The sequence below is a fragment of the Grus americana genome, chromosome 1, assembly GCF_028858705.1.
Source record: "Grus americana isolate bGruAme1 chromosome 1, bGruAme1.mat, whole genome shotgun sequence".
NCBI classification, from domain to species: Eukaryota; Metazoa; Chordata; class Aves; order Gruiformes; family Gruidae; genus Grus; species Grus americana.
The window spans coordinates 138,456,589-138,479,211 of NC_072852.1; the positions used below are offsets into that span (position 1 = coordinate 138,456,589).

At 38.4% G+C, this 22,623-nt stretch overlaps 1 protein-coding gene across 7 annotated transcripts in view; it reads right to left on the minus strand.

The window, feature by feature from the left end:
* Window positions 1–22,623, minus strand: part of WWC3 (WWC family member 3) — a 108,758-nt gene that overhangs the window by 14,938 nt on the left and 71,197 nt on the right. For 5 of the 7 annotated variants that reach the window (XM_054846407.1, XM_054846431.1, XM_054846424.1 and 2 more), the window contains exons 9-14: window positions 15,352–15,594; window positions 12,238–12,327; window positions 10,524–11,098; window positions 3,903–4,023; window positions 3,011–3,085; window positions 1,908–1,994 (exon numbers count right to left, since the gene is read on the minus strand). In XM_054846407.1, the coding sequence (XP_054702382.1) occupies window positions 1,908–1,994; window positions 3,011–3,085; window positions 3,903–4,023; window positions 10,524–11,098; window positions 12,238–12,327; window positions 15,352–15,594 (1,191 nt within the window). The remainder of the gene's footprint in view (window positions 1–1,907; window positions 1,995–3,010; window positions 3,086–3,902; window positions 4,024–10,523; window positions 11,099–12,237; window positions 12,328–15,351; window positions 15,595–22,623) is intronic. The other 2 variants (XM_054846458.1, XM_054846449.1) reach the window with 1 other exon arrangement.

Sequence of the window (22,623 nt, forward strand, 5' to 3'; positions counted from 1 at the left end):
TGATCTGACATAAGGCAGCAGAGCTACTTAGAGAAGCATTTCTGTGTTCTCCCTGTCCTGACTGCTCGTCCAGCCTCTGCAATATCCTATTTTTTCCAACACTTTCCCTTGTGCCAGCAAACAGATTCATGAAACTGTGTTGTGAATCCGGTTAGAAAACTTATCTGGGTTAAAAAGCTAACCTAGCAAAAATAAGGCTTAAGGATTAAAAAAAAAAAACCCACAAAAACAAACCAAAACTCCAACCAAAAAAAAAAAACCAGCTCACAGGCTCACTCAAGTTGACTACATGGCAGCATAAATCCTTATGCCACCACCAGAGAGGGTTTGACAGTGACAGGCAAGTAAATGGTTAGAGGACAACTGGAAGAGCTCACTATGGTGGAGCTGCAGTGCTGCCACGTGGAGCACCAGTTAGCTAGGCAGCTTTACATGCTGTAAAAAGAGAGCAATCCAACTCCTCCATTCATCAGCTGCTGCAGGTAACTTCGCCCCCGCTGCCCCCAGTAACTCTGATTCAATGAACATACAATTGCATGGAGGAATTCATTAAATTGTCCAAAAGCTTTTTATGGTTTTGTTTGGTAAGATAAACTTCTGGTTTTTTGATTGGTCATTTTGATTTACCCTGCAGCCATGCAACTGATTCCAGCACAAGTGGTTAACAGAGGAGGATGGGGAACAGAACTGCCTTTTTGAGAACCGTTTAGACGCCCAATTGCCTTGATGACAATGTCCAACAAACCCTCTGGAGTCTTTTTTTTTTTTTACCATGCTTACTCTACTTGACTTTCTTCAGATGACATTTATTTTTCTAATTGCAAGGCAATATGACTGTGTACTAAATATTCACATTTTTTCCCTATAGCAAGCCCTTGCCCTCACACTGAAAACAAAGCAATCAACTGACACCGATGCACTCACTGATATGAAGAATTTCCACTAGAGGTTTGCAGAGTTAGCAAAATCAAGCATTCTCAACAAAGATCAGCTCATTCAGTGAGATGTATGGCAATTTAACAACCCCCACAGAATGACTTACATAACAATACAACAACGTTATCACATCTCCGTTTTCCACAGTTTTCAAACAACCTCTCCCAGAGATAAAGATCAACAATTTTCAAGGGTGAAATTTCTTTAAAACATGTTAAGATACATATCACTAGATAAGGCTGCGTTTTATGGCAACATTGCCATTATTTACAGACCATTTATTAGAATAAACTAAGCAACGTTCTATATAATGCGATATGGAATTTGAAAAAGTAGCACAGGCCGACAAAAATTTAAAAAATTCAGTTGTTTGTACTGATTCTCAGCTAGTATTTGCGTTTAAATTATCTTTGAAAGGTATTTCACAGATATTCAAAGGAGAGTTGTAATGGCCACAAAAGCCTGCAATTGTCCTGTTTTGTTTATTTACATTCTTTTGGTTAAGATAAAGGGCAAGGTATCTCTCTCACTGATTAATATAGGTATTACAGTAGAAATGTGAGAAAATTACACTAAGCTTATTCTGGGATACATCACAGATAAGCTGTAGAGAAGTTGTACAGGAAATGATATTTCTGGAATACTGCAAATAATGTAGACAGCTTTTGGGCCAGAAGACAGGGGGTGACGGAAGCATGACTTTGATGTTTTTGAACAAACTTTCCTGGGCATAATAAACACTTAAGAACATGGGTCATTAGAGACTACACTTGTTACCTGACCGTTATGACAGAGGTTCCATAAAAGGGACACTTTGTGTCCATAAAATTAACCCTATCCTCATGTAAACGAAGAGACACCATCTTTTCCAGAAATGGCTTAATTTTGTATGAAAGCAAACAAAGTTATGGTATTTATGATTGTGGCACAAAAAAAGCAATGATCAGACTACGGGCGAAATTTAAGCTTACATTTTGCAGTTTTCTTTAACAACTAGACTACTGAAGTTCTTCAGCTGTAACACATGGACTAACAGACATTCGTTTCCACTGTCATGCCTGGAAAATAAATCTTGTGTTAGTCACCAAACATCAATACTTTGCTTAAGAAATAGAGACGAAAGACCAAAAAGATTTCAAGAATGTAAAAGCACCTTTTGCTGTTAAACAAATCTCTTAAATCACTTTGAATCAAAAGCAATTACAGATATCACACTCTGATAACAGAACATTATTAATAATATTAGCTATGGGAACAAAGTTATCAGTACGAAGAGATTTAAGCATTATTCAATTTAAAAAGAATAATATTCCCCACTGTGTCTCTTAACAGTGAACAGGTTTTATAAAATACACTCCTTGGTTTAAACAGTTACACCATACGCGTGAGAGTGTGTGTGTGTGTGCGTGCACACGTGTAACGCATCAGTTACATTAGACAAATCAGTCTGCATTATTTTTGTGGGCTAATGAAAATAAATTAAAAATTCACTCTTTCACATCAGCATGGATTTTGAAATGGAACAACAAACCTGGTTGATATTTGAAAATTCTCAATCTTGGGAATTAGTTTTCCAAGGGGTAGAGAGAATTCTGGAGGGTTAAGATATGACATCTGGCCTTGCACCGCCCTTCCCCAGGCTACTCCCACTACTAACAATAGCATACCCTAAGCACAGTACTTCAAAGCTGTATTTGTGTCTCTTCACTTGTGACTTTCCTAAGGTAATCCTTCTTTACCTGGCATAAAAAGTCAGACCTCGCACACAGAGACGTATCCATACACTCATTAATGGCCCGGACAATTAAAACGTTACTGAAAGAAGTAACAGAAGCCCTTTTATCAGCCAGCATTGAAAGGACGCTGAATGAACTGTGGTTAAGGCACATCCCCAGCAGAAATCGGTATGTGATGACTAATCTGTACATCCACTAAAATTTGGCTTTCAATTCAGAAACTTCTTAAAACTATCCACTGCAGTTAAGTTTAGGAAAAAGTTAAAAACCCAAACCAATAAAACTAGTGAGCAATTCCTGCTGAGTTGACAAGGGGAAAGAGGAGTAACGCTACTCACAGAAAACCAACATGTATTTGCGGTTCTTCACTATTGGCAGCATCACCATAAACAGGCTCTTCCAGATCTTCATTCCTGCAGGAACAGAAAGTACTGTAAACTACATACTGACCTAAGCTGTTAAAACATAATGAAATGAACATTTATTTTGTGATTTATGAATATAGGCGATTGTTTGGTAAAACAGGAGGGACTAGTAATACAGAAGGGATTAAGAAGGGATTATGGTTGGACTCGATGGTCTTAAAGGTCTTTTCCAACCTAAATGATTCTGATTGTGTAAGATATCTATTTAAAAAACACACAGAAGTAGTAATTCATAATTTTAAGAAATGCGTTTTTAGAATACCTCTTTCAAGGTATTTAGGGTAGTTTAATATTTAGTCTGTCTTCCATTTCTCTTCAGTATCCTCAAAATCTTATCTTCTTCCCAGTTACTGTTTATTGTGTTAAAACAATTGCATAAAATAACATGTCTTTACCCATTCTTCAATCACTCAGTCAACCTACATATTTTTACATTTTCGGCAGTTCATATATTTCTTCCTTGCAGTTATACTTTTATCACACGCTACTCAAAATTGTAAGTCACACTGTATAATTTTATTTTGTTATAGATGGTTGAAATAAAATTACTGATTTACAACCAATAAGCTGATAAAACTATCTTTCAAGGGAGAAGTATATGGTGTTAAAATGTTAGAGACAATAAAGGGACTTGGCACCTGTGAATATGACAGTGGAACTGCATGTAAAAAGCTTCTTTCCTTTAAAACACACAATCTAAGAATCAGTAATTTTGAAAGCATATTCAGAAATTTACAATGAATTATTTCAGACCGTGCGGTAGAATAGGAATATTTCCAGCTTACTATGCATTTATACACCTGACCTTTTGCTTAAAGCTTCAAACACGCCACTGTCACTAGCCAGTGAATGATCTGAGAGACATGCTGAAACTCGCCTGGCTCTCCTCTCCGATCTTCTTCCACTGTCTCCTCGCAGAGTTACAGCTGTCATGGAGAAAAAGTAAAGACAACATCAGCTCAAGGCAATCTCTTAAAAATTACACAAGAAACAGGTATTGTATCAAAACTAGTGAAAAAACAGCTGGCACAGACACAGTTCATTACTTTTTCATCTAACTTTAATTTAAAAACCTAGAATACAATCGACCAGAGATTTTCTGTGGGAGAATTCAAGAAGGAAGTTTGTGGCTAATTTCTCCCTGACAAGACTAAGTATAAACCAACTGCATTGTTATTAAATGCTTTTCTGGTAGAATAATCCCTCCTGGAGGAAGATTTACATTAATTCAACATATGTACACATGATATCCTAAACTTTTAAGATTTACCTACTGAATATACAATAGGCTGAAAACAAACAGAGACTAATTCTTTTAAGAAGTTATCTGATAACACAATGTGAGGTTTTGTTCTCATTTGTTTCCTAATACAAAGTCTCAAAGCATACTGTTTATACCATTGTATAATAGTAGCTTTTATTTACAGTCTGAGAGGCATTATCAAAAAGAACCAGTGCTTTCCAACTCACTCAGACCACTGATTTTTTTCAAATTCTTGGTGAATGACTTTTAAAACAGACTGAGGGAGGAGGAAGCAATATTCAACCCCCTCTTCCACCCTTCCCTGAATCACCAGTAACACCATAAATAGCAAGTCAGCAATCCTTTTCACGTTGGAAGTGTATCAACAAAAATCATGTTATGCATGAGGTTTTGCACAGGCAAGTAGGTATAGCAGCTACCAATCCTTTAAGGTATGTGCATAAGCGGTAATGCTCAAGAATTACGTAGGTAAGGTTTCGGCACTTTAATGACAGCTCCTAACTTGAGGTTGTTTTCTTTCGTGTCCTAGAGAGAACCATTCAACAGACTTGTGGAAGCGCAGTTTCTTCAGTGTGCAGCAAAGAACTGTTGCCAACTTTCCCCCCTTTTGCTTAAGGCTCAATGACTGTCCTCAAAGCAGAAAAGCAACGGCAAAGAGGTGCCACTTCAGAGATAGGGAAAGCATCTTATTTGTTTCTACCCATGCTCAGAAACTTAAAACAGACAGCACGGAAGTATTCCCAGTTTTAGCTGACAGCATTTGGAGTGACAGTAACACTGCACACATCATGCTGGAGGCAAGCACCAGCTGACGTTTACTGCTTACTACCCCTGAACTAAGGATGAAACATGCCTTACTCAAAGTAAGAACTCGTTAAGTATCTCTGTTACATGTTATCTTAAGGCATCAAAAATAAAAGGCTGATGCCTAATCATAAGTTTCTTTCAGCAGAGTGCCAGCCAACAGCCTGAGCTCCACCTGTAGAGCCCAGCTGAGGTACAGACAACTGAGCCACCCCTCTGCATGGGATCCATCTCACCTCCCACTTAAGCACCACCAGGACAGGACATCAGGACTTGAAACTTGATAAAAAATCCCCCAAATTAATACAACCACGCCACTGCTGTCAACAGAAGCAGCTGGCTAAGGTTTGCTTTAACACACTGCAGACAGGATGCACTGAGCCCAGCAGTCCTGCACCAGCCCAAGGTACATTTCTTTTATCAGGGCACCAACAGCACAAAGTCCCAAAAGATATTCCAAAAACCACAGGGTCCTGTTTGGAGCTGAAGTACCCTGTTTCTGTCCCAGAATGTCCCAAAAAAACAAAAAAGATATCCAATGAGCCAGTTCTCTGTCCTTCTGGATCCATAAGTAGCCCTATGCACCCCCCCTTCAAATTCAGTGAAGGATTTGCCCATCTTCAGCTACGTAGTGAATTTATCTACTGACCAGGGACATCCATTTGTCTCTGTGCCTGGAAAAAGGAGCACCCTTCCCTCCCACTCCCAATTACAGCATCCCATCCTTATTGTACATCACACATCGTGCAGTGTTACTCATTTCATCCTCACCACAAATGAGAGCCAAGTTTAAGCTAGTTCACAGAAAGCAAAGAAACTGTATTTGAACCGTGCTCTCCTCCGTATCACTTGTACAAAGTGGTGGGCTTGTGGGTTTTTTCTTCTTAAGAACTTTTAATTTGGTGAGCCCACCCCTAAGTTCTGTCACTGGTATTTATGCAGAATCAAAACTAGCACTCTGTAGAGACATCTTTTAGTATGAAAGTTTCCCAGTAATTTTATATCACTGGAAAGAGGCTGACCTTCACCAAAGTATACAAATTTTATATTAAAGTACTATAATTTCTGTACTAATTTCAACAAATGACGCTAGGATGACTCCTTTTTGTAAATAAGCCTTTGGCTGACCCCTCTATGTGAACACCTTGTATAGATGTAGTGGACGAAAGACCTCATGGGTTCATGTTCCCAATTTGTCTGGAAGGAAAAATTGCTCTGAAGCACCAATATAACATCGTGAAAGACTGACATGTTACAACAGCATTGTAACCTGACAGTGATTTGCCAGCTGCCTGTGGGCTATGGAAGCATCTGATAACATTTGGACAATCCCAGAGAATTTGGGAGAGATGCAAACACCAAAAAATGCCCTCGACTAGGGGAAAAAAGAAAAAAAAACCCCTCAGCAGCAAAAACTGGTCAATAAGAAAGAAACATCAGATTTTGTTTTAAACGGAATATGGTTTAGCACAGATTGCAGACCTTCCAATGTTAGAAGCTAAAGAATTGTTTAAAAGTAACGTTTCTAAGATAGACAATTACCTTTCATTTTCTTATTTAAATAACAAAATCAGTGAACAATATATATGAATTTCCAGAAATACTGGGTGCCAAATCTCGATAAACATAAGACAGGCCTGATCAAAAGAATATCCTCAGGTGTCATTAGTTGAAAAAGTGAACTTCAAAGGAAATTTTGGTGTCCAAGATTTCAGTAGCTAAAAAGAATACATAAATAAAGCTAAAGCATGTTTCACAAGTTTAGGAGACTATGAATACTGCACGTCAACTCAAACACACTAATAAAAGTGTCAAAGACTCCCATAAAAACTAAATCAGAGACACAAATACATCTTACATACCGTGATGCTGTCAGGCATTACTATCATATAATAAAGCTGAAGCTCACAGAATACTTTTTCCAGGAATTTAACTACAGCCACGAATATATTGTTTAGTTGACATAGCAAAAAATTAAGTATGCCATAATGATTAAACAGATACAGCAAAATATCAAACAAAAGCAAATGTAGCAAAATCTCCTGTTTCTTCACATGCAACAACAACAACAAAACCAACCCACAACCAACACTTCACACAGAAAAACATACAGGGAATTACAGGCAAAAATAGCACAATAAGTAATTTCAGGTTCACTTACAGTGAATTTTCTGTTGTGCCGCATGAGAAACAAGACAAAATAAAAAGCACACAATGATCAATCATCTTTTAGATCTATGACAATATTTTGCAAACAAGAGATTATTTAGGCACTGAAGGAAACTTAGCACTTGAAAGATTATTTTAGGATAAAGAAGAGATAGCAAAGATATTAAAGCCCAATATTTTATTAACATGTTTCCTCCCACTCCCAGCTTTAGAAATATGATGGATTTAACCTCTCAGGCATATTTCTTCCATTCACACACGCTGACATATTTCACAGTATGTCCCTGAAACAGATGCTGAACAATAAAACAGCGGATCAGCAACTGAACATCAAAACTGCAGTCCCTGAATAACTCCTTGAACTTGCTCAAGTGCTGCTTCAGTGCAAAGTATGTGCAGTTTATTCAACGTTAACCCTCCTGGCCCTCAAAATTTGCAAAAATTACCTCATAATTTGTCTAGTGAAGGAATAGGCAAAAGATTTATCCGAGTTAATACTTACTGTTTTCCAGCACCACATTACGCTACCAGACCGTTGGGTGGCAGCAGCAAAGCACACTGCATAGTACCTCAGTGAAAACCAAAACCCCTCAACGTCTGGGGGTTTGATTCTCCATCAAATTCTTCAAGAACAGAGTACAAAACCAAAATAATTTTGAAACTTCCAACTTGCAAACTGCATTACAATTGCAAACTCACCTGCTAGTGAGTGTGGAACTCAAAGTAGTCATGACTCCAGCCAAAAATCAGAAAGATTAAACAAATTTTTCTTAAGCAACTCTTCTCAAATTCAAATACATAAAAAAAATAATCAAAAATAAGAAAAAAAGACAGCCTGGCTACCTTTTAACCATACATTCTTCCTCAAAAAGCAACGCAAAGCACCCTGTTGTACACAGAGAAAAGTTGTAACCCCTGGACTAGGAGCTGGACACAGCAGCAGTGACAGCAGATAGCACAGGCATTTCTGCCAGAGGTTTTCAGAGAAACATGAAATGCATAGAAACGTGACAGAGAAGGGAGAAAAGAAAAGTCAAAGCAGGAACTCGACCCTCATCCTATTGCTCCCTAAGCCCTCAGACCAGGCCTTCACTTCTACGAAACATGTATGAGCTATAAATGAACTACTAACATAGTTTCACTTACCACAATTGGTGAAGACACGCTGTGGTCTGATCTGAGGTTTAAAGAAAGCCTCAGGAAGCCTCTTCATGGCACTAATTTAAGCACAAGCTTACATGCTGGTCTCTGGAATTCTGTTTATTTTGGTCTGAAAGCTGCAATATGGGCACTAGAAATGTTTACATCTAGTAAATGTAAATTCTGCAGCAGTATCTTCTGGCAATACTAGCTGCGTTAAGGAAAGTAGGTCAGTCTAGTCTCAAATGCTGTTTGAGCACTACAGGGTTTTTAGCACAGTGGTGACATTTTATTTTTAAAAATAAAAAGCTGAAAGCTTTTCCTTAGATAGTGTCAATGTTCCTTCTCATTATCACTTTAGAGGTAAGATTTTGGTAGTATAATATGATACATTCTCTGGTTATATTTCACATTACTCCTGATGTCCTAAGTCCTGAATGCAACATTCTACACAATTGCTAACACAGAATTCTGGATGTAGAAATGGGATGGAAATTACAATATTTGATATTAAAAATATTCTCTAAAAGCCCTTCTCTACTGGTATGGTTTTATTAGAAATATGAGCAAGTCAACACACAGAAATGTCATCATGAATGAATACTCTTGCATTTTAACAGCGGTTCTTCATTCAATTGATTAAAACAGGAAAAGAAATTTCTCATGTGCCTATATGCCTAGGTTTTTAAATCTGTTTGGTTTTGGGTTTTTTTTAAAGGTTTGTTTCCTCTTTTCATCTCTCTAATTTGTTTCTCAACTGTAGTGCCTCAGAAGCTTTCACCAATGCATGCTAAAGCAAGTCTATCAACTTCACAATCAAGCAGGAAAAGAAAACTCAACAGTATGCGTGCCGTGGTAACTGCATACATCACTCCTCTGCCACCACAGACAACAGGTTCTCCGAGACAACCACTCAAGTGGATGCTCAACTCCTCACACACCCCTTACAAAAGGTGCTCCATGGCTGATGAAGCACTCATGAGCAGAGTGCACCATGCACTCATGACTGCCATGCCACTGTGGCTTCTGCTCCATCACAGAACACAGACATAGGAACCAGGTCTGGTCCAAAGGGACCAGGGTTGGAGAGAGCAATGGAAATACCTTTACATTGTTGTAACCCATGATTTGAGTTGCATGGTATAGGAATTACTGTAGCAGGAACCACTTGAACAAGCAGACAAGCCTTACAAGAAGCAGTGCAAGTGCAGCAGTAGACCCAACCTGAGCTGGTTTTGGTGCCCAGTAACTCCACGCATCACACCACCTCTCCTGTCCTGAGTGACCACCGTAACAGATGAAGTCCAAAGTCACGGGCTAAATTAATTTAGTGGACATTTTATGGACATTTTATAAGGGTGGTTCAAAGACTAAGGCAATGGTATCTGCATATTATATCAAAAGATGAGAAGGGGGGTGGTGGTTAATGAGGATGTATTGGATAGTGTGGAACCCAAGCATGATGTAAATGGTATGGAATAAGGGGTGAATTCAGCATGGAGTCAGCCAGCCTTCAAGCACTGTCAGCAGCATCACCTTGTGCCTGGTTTTGTGTTCGGTTTTAGTTTTGTTTTGTTTGTTTTTTTGGTTTTAGTGTGTGGTTTTTTTCTATCTCCCCTGGGTTTGTGTTGCTTTAAGTTATCATAATAATGGTAACGTGGGCACAACTGGGTGCCTCAGAAGTAACTAAACCATGCTTCTTTTACTAATTCCAATCCAAGACCAAAATATTTATTCCTTGATGCATTACACTTCAAAGAAAGTTCCTATTCCATTCTCCTTCCTCCACCCAATTCACCACTATTTTAAGATCTATTTACAAGGATTTTTCTACTCTTTCACCTCTTTGCCCTAAATCTAAAGTTTGGGGGTTTAGAGTTTTTTTGGTTGGTTGGTTTTTTTTAAACAGCTAGCATCTACCATGTAATTTGTAACTGATGGAAGTAAAATAAGCCAAACTGAGGAACAATCTCTACTGTGCTAGTATGCTTAGGTCTCCGTAACATTTTCTGTGATAGTGTGACAAAATAATAATGTCCAGAAACTCACCTCCACCAGTTTGCACAGCAGTCAGCTGTGGTCCCACTTCTCGCAGCCCTTCGCTGTCCACAGGGTAAGTGGACGTCTGAGATGAACTTGATCCTTGTGTATCATCATCACCCAATGCCGTGGTCTGAGCCCTGAGTATTTCCAGGGCTCCTATGCTTGCCATCTCCTCAAAACCTTCTGACATCTGAGTCAAGGGAGAATCTCGAGATGCAGAGAGAAACGGGGTGTCCAGAGGTGAGCTTGGAGGGGACAAGGATGACAAGGAGGACCGCGATGACAGGGACGCCAGGGACTGCGGGGTATCCAGAGACCTCCGCTGCTTATTGAAATTCGAGTGTCCAATGGGATCAGCGTATGGCACATCTTTTGTGAAAGACTCGAAGGGAATTATGTCAAAGCGTAAATGCTGCCCATAGTCTGTAACGCTGTCTGATTTGTCGTACTGTGGAAGGCCATAGATGTCCGTAAAGCTGACCGAACTAAGGGAGCCTCTGCTGGAGGCCAAGGATCCTCGACTGGAGGCCAGAGATCCCCTGCTGCTGCCAGAGGACATTGTGAGGGTGCTAGCTGACAGGCTATCGCAGGCAAAGAAAGAGAAAACAAAAAAAGGCCCTTTCAAATATAATCAGAAACAGCAGCATAGACATAAAAACGTCAATCCAGATTACACAAGCAATTTTACATGTATTCAGTGCAGTGACACGGAGAGATGATTTGGCACTATAAGGTCTAGTTAAGGTCTCTTGCCCTGGTCTCAAGCACAACTATGACTGGAACAGTGCAAGTGACAACCAAATCAGGACCACATGCCTGAAGACAAAGGGTCCAACAGGATGAGCCTACTCTCTCCTCCAACGTGTAAGCAGCCATAATGTGGCAGAAAAGAGGTCAGAGCAGGATCTGGATCAGTGGACTCAATCTAAAGCCAGGAAGGGTAGATTACCATGATCCAGCCTGAATTTAAGTTAATGGTGGGTCATAAACATATCAGGGAGAACAAGTGAGAAGGGACTTGGAAAGTCCTAAAAAACTGCTGTGTAAGCCTCACCCTCATGGGTTTTTCCAGTGCAAAATTAAAAAGACTTTTAGGATGAATCCCATTCCAGTTCCTCTTACTACTCTCTGACAGTTAGGGAGAGAAGAATATAAGTGACGGAGAGAGATGAAGTGAGACACAGCAGGAACTGAGCTTTTGATGTTGGCGTGGTGCTGAGCTGAGGAATCCCCAAGAGCTGCATCTAAAAAGGCAGCTGCAAAGTGTGAATATGCAAACCATTCTGGGCTTCTGTGTGGGTCTTAGCACATTCTTGTATTTAAATGGCAAAATTTTGTCATCTCACCAGGGATCAAAACCCCCTCCTTTTGAGAAAGTATCAGAATATTAAACCTCACAGAACTTACAAGAATGTTATCTTCATATTGGTAAAACTGTAACAATATTACAACAGGTTTTAAGTATGTATCTTCTTCTCAGAAAATAAAATAACATATTGAATTCCCAAATACACATAATAATCTAGCCCAAATAGCCATCACTAATACTATTTATAAAACTCCATCCAAATCATCACATTCCATAGACCGAACTGTATAAATTTAGTAAAAAATTAATTTACTTGGCACACACACACAGAAGTATTAAAAGGTAAACTTTATAGATTATTAATATTCTTCCCTGCTGCAGTTCAAAACCTGCTGGTTTTCTATAACTCACCTTTTTAACTGGGAGTGTAAATATGAGGTTAAACGTGTAGCTTCTTCTAGTTGCATAAGCAAACAATTTCTCTTTTCCTGTAACAGTATCCTATAATTAAACAGATACATATTACTATTTTTCTTCATTACTGTAGTGCTCAAAAAGTGCTAGGAGCTTTCCAAGTACAGAAAAATATCATTACATTGCAGTTTGGAATATAAAAAGAACTTTCACTGTTCAATGAAAAGTTTTAATTTACGCATCTCAGGCAGCAATGGAAATTCCAGCACGAACACAAGAACTAAGACTCCAGCAGAATTCCCAGACAAAAGTAACTGAGGCGCAATATAAGAGTCATGATGTTGAAAATACATTACGGCAATTAGCAAAGTCATAAAAAGTCCTAGGTAAAAGCATCAGACTCCACAACATTTTTTCTTCCCTTGCATCAATTCAATTGTACTGTAAAATACAGAGAACTCCTATGACTTTCGTTGCCTTGGCAAGAAAAAAAAAAAATTATTCCAAATAGCCCTACTACCCAAGCTAATTAGTGTCAAATTTCAAAGATAAAAAGAAAATTTTTGGAGGACTTCTGTTAAGCAGTAACCATAAAACTCAACTTTAAGCTCTAATTCTAGGTGTTTCAAGTACATTTATAGATCATTATATTTAAGCAGGTGGTACAGTGATTTGAATATTAAGCTATGACAAAAACCTCTCACTCTAATAACAAGCAGCTGAATTACTAGGTACCACTGCCACAACAGAAATGGAATGTACCTATAATGCTGTCGGTCTCACATCTATAGGATATCTTAAATTCTGTATTTTGATATTATTAAAACTTCAAAATCACATTTATTCTTTCCCTGAATCATGAGTATTCCTGGTGTTTTATTTTTCTAAGCCCAATCACTAAACTTCAAAATAAAATCAGGGTGGTAATCTCTTTTGGAGAAAGCAGATCAAACTTGAGTGCTTCAGACCTTCCTTAACTGCAGAAGACAGCTGTTAGAATTCAACATGTTAACGGGCTGGAGAGAAAAACACAACCAAAAGGGAGTCGTTCTGGATAAAACAAAATGGCAGCTTTAGTTTCAATAAACTTTGAATCGTTAAGGCATGAAAAAAAAAAGTCTCTGTTAGCAGTAAAACCATAAATCTCTCAATTTCCTTGGCCTCCAACTCCATCAATTCATGTGTTGGCAAGGGGCTGCAGTGCAATGCTCCAGCAACCCCACCGCCCTCTGGGGATGCTCCCTTCATTGTGACCCACAGCAGAAGCTGCACGCCCAAGCGCGTGCTGCGCTGAAGCTTCTCTCTTGCTTCTGTGGACCCCAGACCAGGGGAACCAGGTGGTGCAAGGAAGGCTGCAGCTCAGTTATATAGACTTAACATGATAAAGGCACTGCATGAAGGAACTAAAAGAAAAAGACAAATGGTTGCAAGAAACTTAACAGATTCAAAAGCCTGCATGGGAAAGAAGGGGTACTCACACCACCTACTTTAAAAAACAAACTTAGGAACCTACAGTGCTGTGAGGTAGGCACCTGTGCTAAAGCGAGAAAGATAATCCCAACTAAGACTGCCAGCCAACCTTAAAAAAAGCAAACAAAAAATCTGTAAGGCAAAGGGGGTTTTAAGTTAGTTCTGATCTGCCTAAAACTCAGTGCCTTTAAAACTCAGCAACAAAACAGAACTGGTAATCATTTAAAGAGGAAACTTCTTTGTATTTCACGATTAGGAAAGTGGAAATAGAAAAGCAGAACTAGGAATGGTTTTGGTTATTCCTGAGTCTAAACCAACCAAACAAATAAATTAGGGCTACTAATAGTTAAGCTTTCCTCCAATTTGTTATACAAAAATAGAGTGCCCTTCAGTATTATTCTAACTTCTACACAACTTTTTGCTAGCATTTGAAATATCAAGTATCACATTGGAACGCTGGTTTCCACAGCATGAATTACATGGAAAAATAGCTTGGCCTTCTTGCCAACATAGTATGCACTACCTAACATGAGAGCCCAAAAACAACAAATAAAACTTACTACACTGCAGTGTAAAGTGAACTCCCTTTTCTGTCAGTTTAAGCTGGAAAGCCAATGTAACGATATTGCAAAAATTGCAAAATATATAACACTGAACTGTAGGTTGGCTGTGAATTTTCTATTTATTGCCTAAATTTACTGTCTGAAGTAAGCCTTTTCAAAGGAACTGAAGTTCTCAAAATTTGTATACGGAAGGCACGTCCAAATATTTTTAAAGTCTCTTAATTATGTAAATATTAACCTTTACACAGATCTCATTAAAGCTGGTTCATGCAGATTTCCTCAAGTGTCAAACCTGGGGCTTTACCACTATTAAAGAGAAGCAAGTCTGGGAAACAAGAACAAGTACTTTCTTGCTTTCACTGGAAGCAGTCTATGGTAACAAGAAGAGGTTAAGAGGTTTTGTCCATTTTTTTGGCTACAGGAAAAACTGGGCAACTTTGAAATAAACACAGTGTTTCCATGAGGGTTGTTTGTTTTTACATATAACTTGATATTTAAGTTTTCAAGAATGACTCTGTTTACTATGTTCTCTGAATCTCAGAGTTGGGATGTGCTCCCCTCACTGCTGAGATTGCAAATTAAAAGGAAAAATTGTATACAAAAGGCAGTAAAAACACAATCATTTAACTTTCCTGTTATAAGGTAGAACCCAAATACAGGAAAGAATCTTTGTTCTGATGCTTTTGGAGATGAAAATTACTCCACTGCAAAATAACAGAAAAAATCTTTCACTATCCAGGTACTGTTACTCAGGTCTCTATTATCAGACAGTATCGCTCAGACTTTTTCCAAGCATTTTTTGTGACTCTATTCAGATCTCTTCTTCCTAGTCAGACTTTTTAGATGAATGAAAGGAGAACTAACTAGTCGACATGACTCTAACTCTCCTTCAGAAAATTTCAAGACAGACAGAATTAAATAGTGGCAGTCAGGAGCAGTCTCTTCCTTTTTTGAAAGCAAATTACTTGAGTAACTTTGTTTGTTTGTTGTGTATACACAGTGAAATTCCCTACTCTTCCTTTTGAAACTACTTATATGGAACTTACAGTAGATAAGAAAATCATTTAAGTTCCCAAACCTTTCAGTGGCCCCATGAGCAGACGTGGCTCGAGCCCGTTGAATTTCATCCTCCAAGCGCCTTTTTTCTTCCTCCAAACGTGCAATGTCTTCTGGGGATCGTCTCTGCTGACTGATGAGCTGCAACTCCTGAAGAAGAGCCTCCTTCTCTTTGATGAGCTGAAGACGGTCCCTGTCCGCTTCAGCCATTCCTGGCCAAGATTCATTGTCTAGCAAGGCCAGCTGCTGCTGTATATTTGAAACTCTTTAAAAGAGGATAAATATATTTCAAAACACAGAAGAGACAAAGATGAAGAGGAAAAATACCAAAAGGTGAAGCCTGTTGACTTCCATGACTTTTTTCTTTTAAATTTCAAAACAAGAAAATTTAGAGGAGTTTGAAGGATTATTTGTTTCTGGTTTTGGGGTGGCTTGTTGGGAGGCTTTTTGTTTGTTTTGTGTATTTTTAAAACACTAAAGAACTGAAAGTGGTCCTAAAGTGTGTATCTGTATGAGAACTACAGTGCATTTATCTGTCACATAGATAATATCTACCTTCACAGCCTTCTCATGTTGTAATAAATCAATTCATGTTTTAGAGCTCTTGAGTTTGCTGCCCGTCCAGCTGATGAAGTTGAACACCCTTTCATTCCTCATTCTTCCACTATCAGATCTTAACTTGAGATTTCAAAAGTGCAGTGAGAAGTTGAAGGGGATGAAGGGGAGATGCTTATCTAGTGACAATAGGTCTGTATATTCATGTCCCACCCCAGTGGAGGAATGGTTCAAGGGGCTGAAAATACTAGGTAGTCCTGACTGACAACAAAATTTTAAGAATAAGCAAGCTGTCAGTGAAACAAAAATAAAGGTCTGGAAAAAAGATTTACTGGTTACAAAATACAGGTGGCTTTAGATCATCAAATCAAGCAATTAAATAAGCTAACCTGATTTTTTTTTTTTGTAGTAAGCTTTATAGTTAAAAGTAGTTTCCTATATCTCAACATGCTGAACCACTACACAAAACAATAGCTGTAAGAATAATTCCACAGCTGGCATTTTAAGAAAGCGTTCTGCTAAAACCAAATTTTAAAACTCTTATAAAGATTACAAAGAACCCAAAAGCTAGAAATTTCACAAATGTTTCTTTCGGCAAAATCAAGAGATATATAAGCATAACAGGGAGAACACTCTTTTACTGCTAGGTATTTATGCTTCTCTTACAATGGGCAATTTAGATACTTGAGAATGTTACAGTTAAAATGAAAAGTAAGTAAGAGAAAATCTGGATTTCTGATTTTTGAACATTTGAAACTAAAGAACTGTATAACAGTTATGCAGTTGTACACCTCAGTTTCATCTTCACTTTGAAATGGTAGCATTCAAAGTTGAGGGCACCATAAAAGATTATCACACTTTAAATAAATAAATAAATTTAAAAAGCACATTTAAAGCCTGCCATAAAAGCGGGATGTGCGTTCACTGGTTGGGTAAGTTAAAGCTATCTTTTTTCCAAAATATCTGGTAAGAAAGAAAAAATAACAACAAACAAAGCAAAGTAAAAGCACATAACAAGCAAACAGAAGATCCATAGAAGATACCATGTGTTTAAAAATAAAAGAAAAGGTAGAGACATGTCAAAGATAAGGTTTTCCCCATCTAAAAACCTCATGCAATGTTTATTTCATACTGACATCTGGAAAGTATTTGGCCATCTTATTATCAAGGGAAGGAAAATAAAATATCAATATAAATCATTTTGCAATGACTGCATTCATATATGAATAGGAATTTTACTGTGAGCTTTGTCAAATAGATTTCCCCACACACACACATTTCATTTACAGCAAGTAAAGACCTTGGGTATTATGTTACATTTTAGTCTAAAGCAGAATACTTTATCAAGCCCTTCAATACCATTTCCTCCACCCTGCATTAATAACCAGCTTCCTGCCAATAGCTACTGAAAGCACCATTGTGAATCAATATGTACAGTCTACATATTTCATGCCTCAGCTATTGTGCATGAGTTCCAGATGCAGCTTCCTGAAGAACACCTCGCCCCATCGACCAAACAGCAAGGCCAGGAAGAGCAAGAAGAGTCAGAATCCCTCCTCCAGGCTGCTATGCTGGTAAACATTCAGTAAACACTCCTGAAAGCATATACAGCTTGATTTTTCAAGTATTCAGTGCCAAATGAAACAAATGGGAACTCAAGGTCCTTTCAACATAATTACAGAGTTCAGGTACAATCAGGTTATCATGGCTTAGCAAGTAAGTGTGAATCAGATGAGCCCTGGCAACGTATTTGAGCGTCCACGTTCGTAAGCTCTTACACAGCCCGTGGATGAAAGAAGATGAGATGTGTCTGGTGAAGGCTCTGGGTTGTTTTACAAGATAACTGAAGGACTGACCCTCTCCTTCATTTTAGCACTCAGAATCATTTTGCTAGCTATTTTTCTAATGCAGGGTGAGCTGGTTAAGAAGCTGACCATAGAAGTACAGAAATGCTAATGCAGGCAACAAGGAAGAGAGAAATACCAGCAGGCAAGAGGAGAAGGTGGGATCCCCCCTTTCAGCACCAGTTAAACACTGAATCAGCTCAGCTGCAGAGTAAAACATCACCCTCAATACAAGAGGGTTTAATTTAGACTCTTGAGCTTGCTGAGAGCACGTAACTCCCTTTGTGTATGACATTCCAGTTTAAAGTTTGTTTTTTCCCCTCAATTTCTGTTATGATGATGCTCTGAAAGTAGGAAGTTGTTGTACAGTAACTTAATTATACTGTTACTAAAGGGAAAAGTACTGCTGTGGACAAGGTTTGTATCACTGAAGAGTTCCAAAATCTGATGGGGTATTTACTTTGATTCCCTTGACACTCTTAGCATCTCGGCTAGCTCTTCTTGTCTCTCTACGTCTTCCATTTAAGCAAAGAAAAAGCACTTGCAAAACATTACATAATCTGTGGGGAGGGGAACTTCAGCACCAGTAAGCCAACCTGTATTTGCTGCAAACGAACCAAAGTTTTCGGGGAATTTTGTTGCTTGCTTTCCACTGAGGACTCCCTCTGTATCACAAGTTGTTCCAAAAAGCTACCAGTGATAAACTTTTTAAAACTAATCTCCTTGGCTAGAAAACATCCCTAAGGCTTTTATGGTCTCACTCAAATCTAAGAAAAATATCTGAGGAGTCATGTTCAGTTCTGCTAAAAACATAATAAAAAATCCTCTTAAGCATGTTCCATAATTACAATTTTTCTTCTCCCAACACAAGCTTTTCTTCCCAAACACAATAAATGTATAAAATAAGCAATTTCACTGTGCTTGTCCATGCCAGATTTTATACCTATACTACACCAACCATTCCACTGCTAGTATGTTATAAAAAAGTGGCTGTTTTGCTTTTTCAGACTCAGTGCATATATTCACCTACCTTAAACACCCACTTAACTAAATCAATTGATTGCAATTTAAAGGGAGAAAAAAATATTTAGGATTCTTGATGAAGCCTCTGTTTTCTAAACACGTTTTTCCCTTCTGACTGGGTATTTTTTAAGATACTACTTCTTAAGTGTAGTGACTGTAAAAGAGTACTTGTTTATGGCCTAATGCCAGATACTGAGGTCCCTACTGCAATTTAACATATTCCTGGGGAAAAAACAGTTAATTTTGAGCCATCAACATTCCAGGCATTTTGCCCATTCCCATCCTTGCATAACAAGTGCTGAGGAGCCTGCATTCCATGCTCCAGTAGGTGGTATCAAATGACTGGTTTCCTAGGTAGGCAGACCAACTTGCTGCTTATTTCAGTATTTTAAAATTTCAAATGGAGATGAATAAAACAGCTCCTGTTAAGCAGAAAAGCAGGAGGGGCACAGATGGGATGACAAAGGTTTAACCTGCTGATCTTAAGTAAACACTGATTTGAAATGGCAAACTTGCCCTGCAATGGCCATACTAATGTAGCTAGAATGATGCCTAGCCCAAGACAACGTAGACATAGCATGAGAGTGGAGAACAGTACAGGCAATAGTTTACTACACAAAGTACATCATGGGGGGAAGAAAACCCCATGTATTTTCAGAATTTACAGCATGTCTGAATCATTATGTATCTACACAGACTCCCCCAGACAAAACAGAGTAACCCTTCTGTCATTGGAAATATCCACAAACCTAAAAGATTTTGTTAGCATCTAGAACACCATTTTCAAGACTGTTATCTGAACCCAGACCTAACGAAATTATGCTGCTGAGCTTGAGAACATTTCAGTCTAGAAGAGGTTATTTATTGAAATACAGCACAAGAAGTGAGATTAAAGTAAAAATCACTTTTTGTGAGATGAAAAAGTCTGATTTACAATTACAATTAACTCCATGTTTAGACCATTACTCAGATTATGAACAAGACAGGTGTCTCGAGGAGGGAAACACACTGAAGGAATACAAAGGCCTTAACTCATGCTCATAAAAGGGACAAATTATGGGTATCATACAGCTGGCACTTCCTAACCTACAAGCTCTAGTCTTCCAAGCTTAAAAAAGTTCTTTGAACTTACTTTATTTGACTTTTCCAAGGAAAAAAACCCAACACCCCCCTACATTTCAATGCCTAGACTTTTGGGTGACATATCAGCCCAGAAGACCAGTGGGGATAAAATAAAGAAAAAAAAAATCTACAGTTATGATTTGGAGAAGAAGGGTGGCTAAGATCGCGCAAATATGCAGAGATGATCCACATAAACCAGCCCAGCTTACTCTTTTCCTTAGGATTATAATTGGACCCAGTTCTCTGCCACTTCAGGTCATAGGAACCTTCTCCCACGTGCAACACCCAGAGGAGGCTGTGGGGCTGAAGACCAATAATGAAGGGTGTAAGAACTCAGTAATTTCCAGAATTTGCAGACCCTCTTGAGAGTGGATTATGATTTATATCCAAAGAGAGGAAGGCTAGAGAAAGGGGAAGAAAGAAATGGAAAGAACAAGAAGCTGGGGAACTCAGCCAAATGCTCACAAAATTTCTCCACTGTGTCTACTTTGGCTGTTCCTACAAGTATGTGCCACTGTGGCTTTGGCGGACAACACGAGTACGCTCTGTAGAATATCCCAGCCTTCCTGGCAGCCCCATTCAGTAACAAGGAGGTCTTAAATTGGCTTAAGACACTCGTGAAACCTTTAGAGTCCACTGGCATTTTGCAGATACAGTTAGGTATTCACCTTTAGGAAAATCGTAAAGCCTGCTAATACCAATGGAGGAAAGGAATTAGTATTTTACCCAATTCACAGGTAAACTGGTATGATGAAAACTTTAAAGGCAGTTCAAAAGCATGGCTCTGCTCTCTTTATAACCCAAAGAAAAGTCTTATGTTTAAAAACTGACACTGGGAGATTTATGTTTAGCTGACATGCCTGAGCCAGATATTTATGTGATAAATTACAAATTACTTCTGAAAATTCGATTTAGGGATGATCAGTTTAGCAGAATGAAGCACACAAATCCACTGAATTTCACTAGAAACTAGGCAATTACACCTTGAAACCTGCCTACACAAGATGAATTTTAACAGGAAAAGACTATGTTATTGTATCAGTACTGGAATGTTGCTATCAATATCCAACCAACATGTATTTTGTCAGTACAAGCACAAATTGCACTGACACACTTCTGCTTGTGCTAGTGCTTTTAAAAGCCCAACTGAAAATTAACTTTGGTAATGAGACAACAATGTTGCAACAAAGTAACTTCAGCAAATATACTGAAAAGAAGGAAATAACATTCTTAAAGGGAATGTGGAAATACTAAGTATAGGTGAGGAGGAAGCTCTTTCAAGGCTAAAATAAACCTGTTGACAGCCACTGTACGATTTAAATAATTGAATTAAAAAATAACACACTTTGAATTCAAATTTACAGAAGGCATAAACAAATTACTGCTTTCGCATCCCAATTAGATAAGCAGGTTGAAGATGCTTGGATGTATTAGTTCATTCAAGTCAGCGACTATCAGACTGGATTATAAAAAAATAAAAAAAAAAAATCACAGTTAAAAATTTTGGTGCTTCTTATTGGAGGGATCATTTTTCATCTATTGATTAATACACTTCACAGGATATGAGGCAGTGCAGCAACGACATTTCATGATCATTTGCTAACATACTTCACGTAGTAATTATACTGAACTGCACAACTTAAGAGTTATCAAAGAAAAACAATTTGCTTTTGATTTCTCTTTCTATGAAACAGTCTATTCAGAAAAGAGCTCGAGGGGTACACTTTCCAGTGTGCAAATGCTTTCATGAGAGGTGGTCTCACTGAAATAGTAACTGAAACTAAAGCCAGTATTTATCCAGGCAGCTTGGGGCTGTCTGTTCAAAAAGACCGTCCTCCCTCCCTCCTGCTTTTCTGCAGGGCCACACTGACAGATCTGAGAGAAGAAATTTCATGGAAATAAGGTACAGTTTATTTAAAAATAATGGAGGGGAAGAGTAAACAGCAGAAGAAAAGTGATTGAGCCTCTCTTCAGCATGATTGGCGAGTTAAAGGGTAGAATTTACACGCCTCCTCCCAGAGCCTGGATCAGACACTGAAGAAAGGACCTCTTCCCCAGCATACTGAAGATGTCAGAACCCACAGCTCACAACATCAGAAACACCCATGGGAAAAATTAAATTGCAAATTATCCAACTTCCTTCCAGTGGGAAACTGGAGGGGGGAGGAGGGGTGGAAAGCTATGTGAATGTCTTAATTTATGCAAAGGCCAAACCACTCAGCAGTTAGACAGATTTTTGAAGGAGGAATTAAAATCAAATTATCTTTTATGAGAGAGGAGAGATATTCTGGGAGTATAAGCCAACTTTTCTACTCATCTCCTGAATTCCTCAAGATATTTCATTCAGAAATCCCAACACTGCATTTCCTTGCTAAGACACCATATACAGACAACATATTTTTATTTTTAAAAACTTCTTTACTACATACAGCAAATATTCTGCTCATATCTAGAGCTGTATGGTCTTCTGGCTAGATTCACAAGAGTAACTAAAATGCAACAGACTGCCCTTCACTTTGTGGGGCTTTTTTCCTGCTTTCCTTTAAGGGAAAAGACACAGTTTTCTCCTACAGTGTATTTTAAAAGTCTTCCATTAAAACTTGGAAGTTTGTCTGTTGCAGTTATTTGCTATATGTTTCCACACCCTGTTTGACAAGCAAATAGTTATAATATACTGCTTTACAGTTGTGACATACTGTAGCATTTTAATTTTCTACTTTGTAGATTTTAATCCATCCCAGCACATTCCG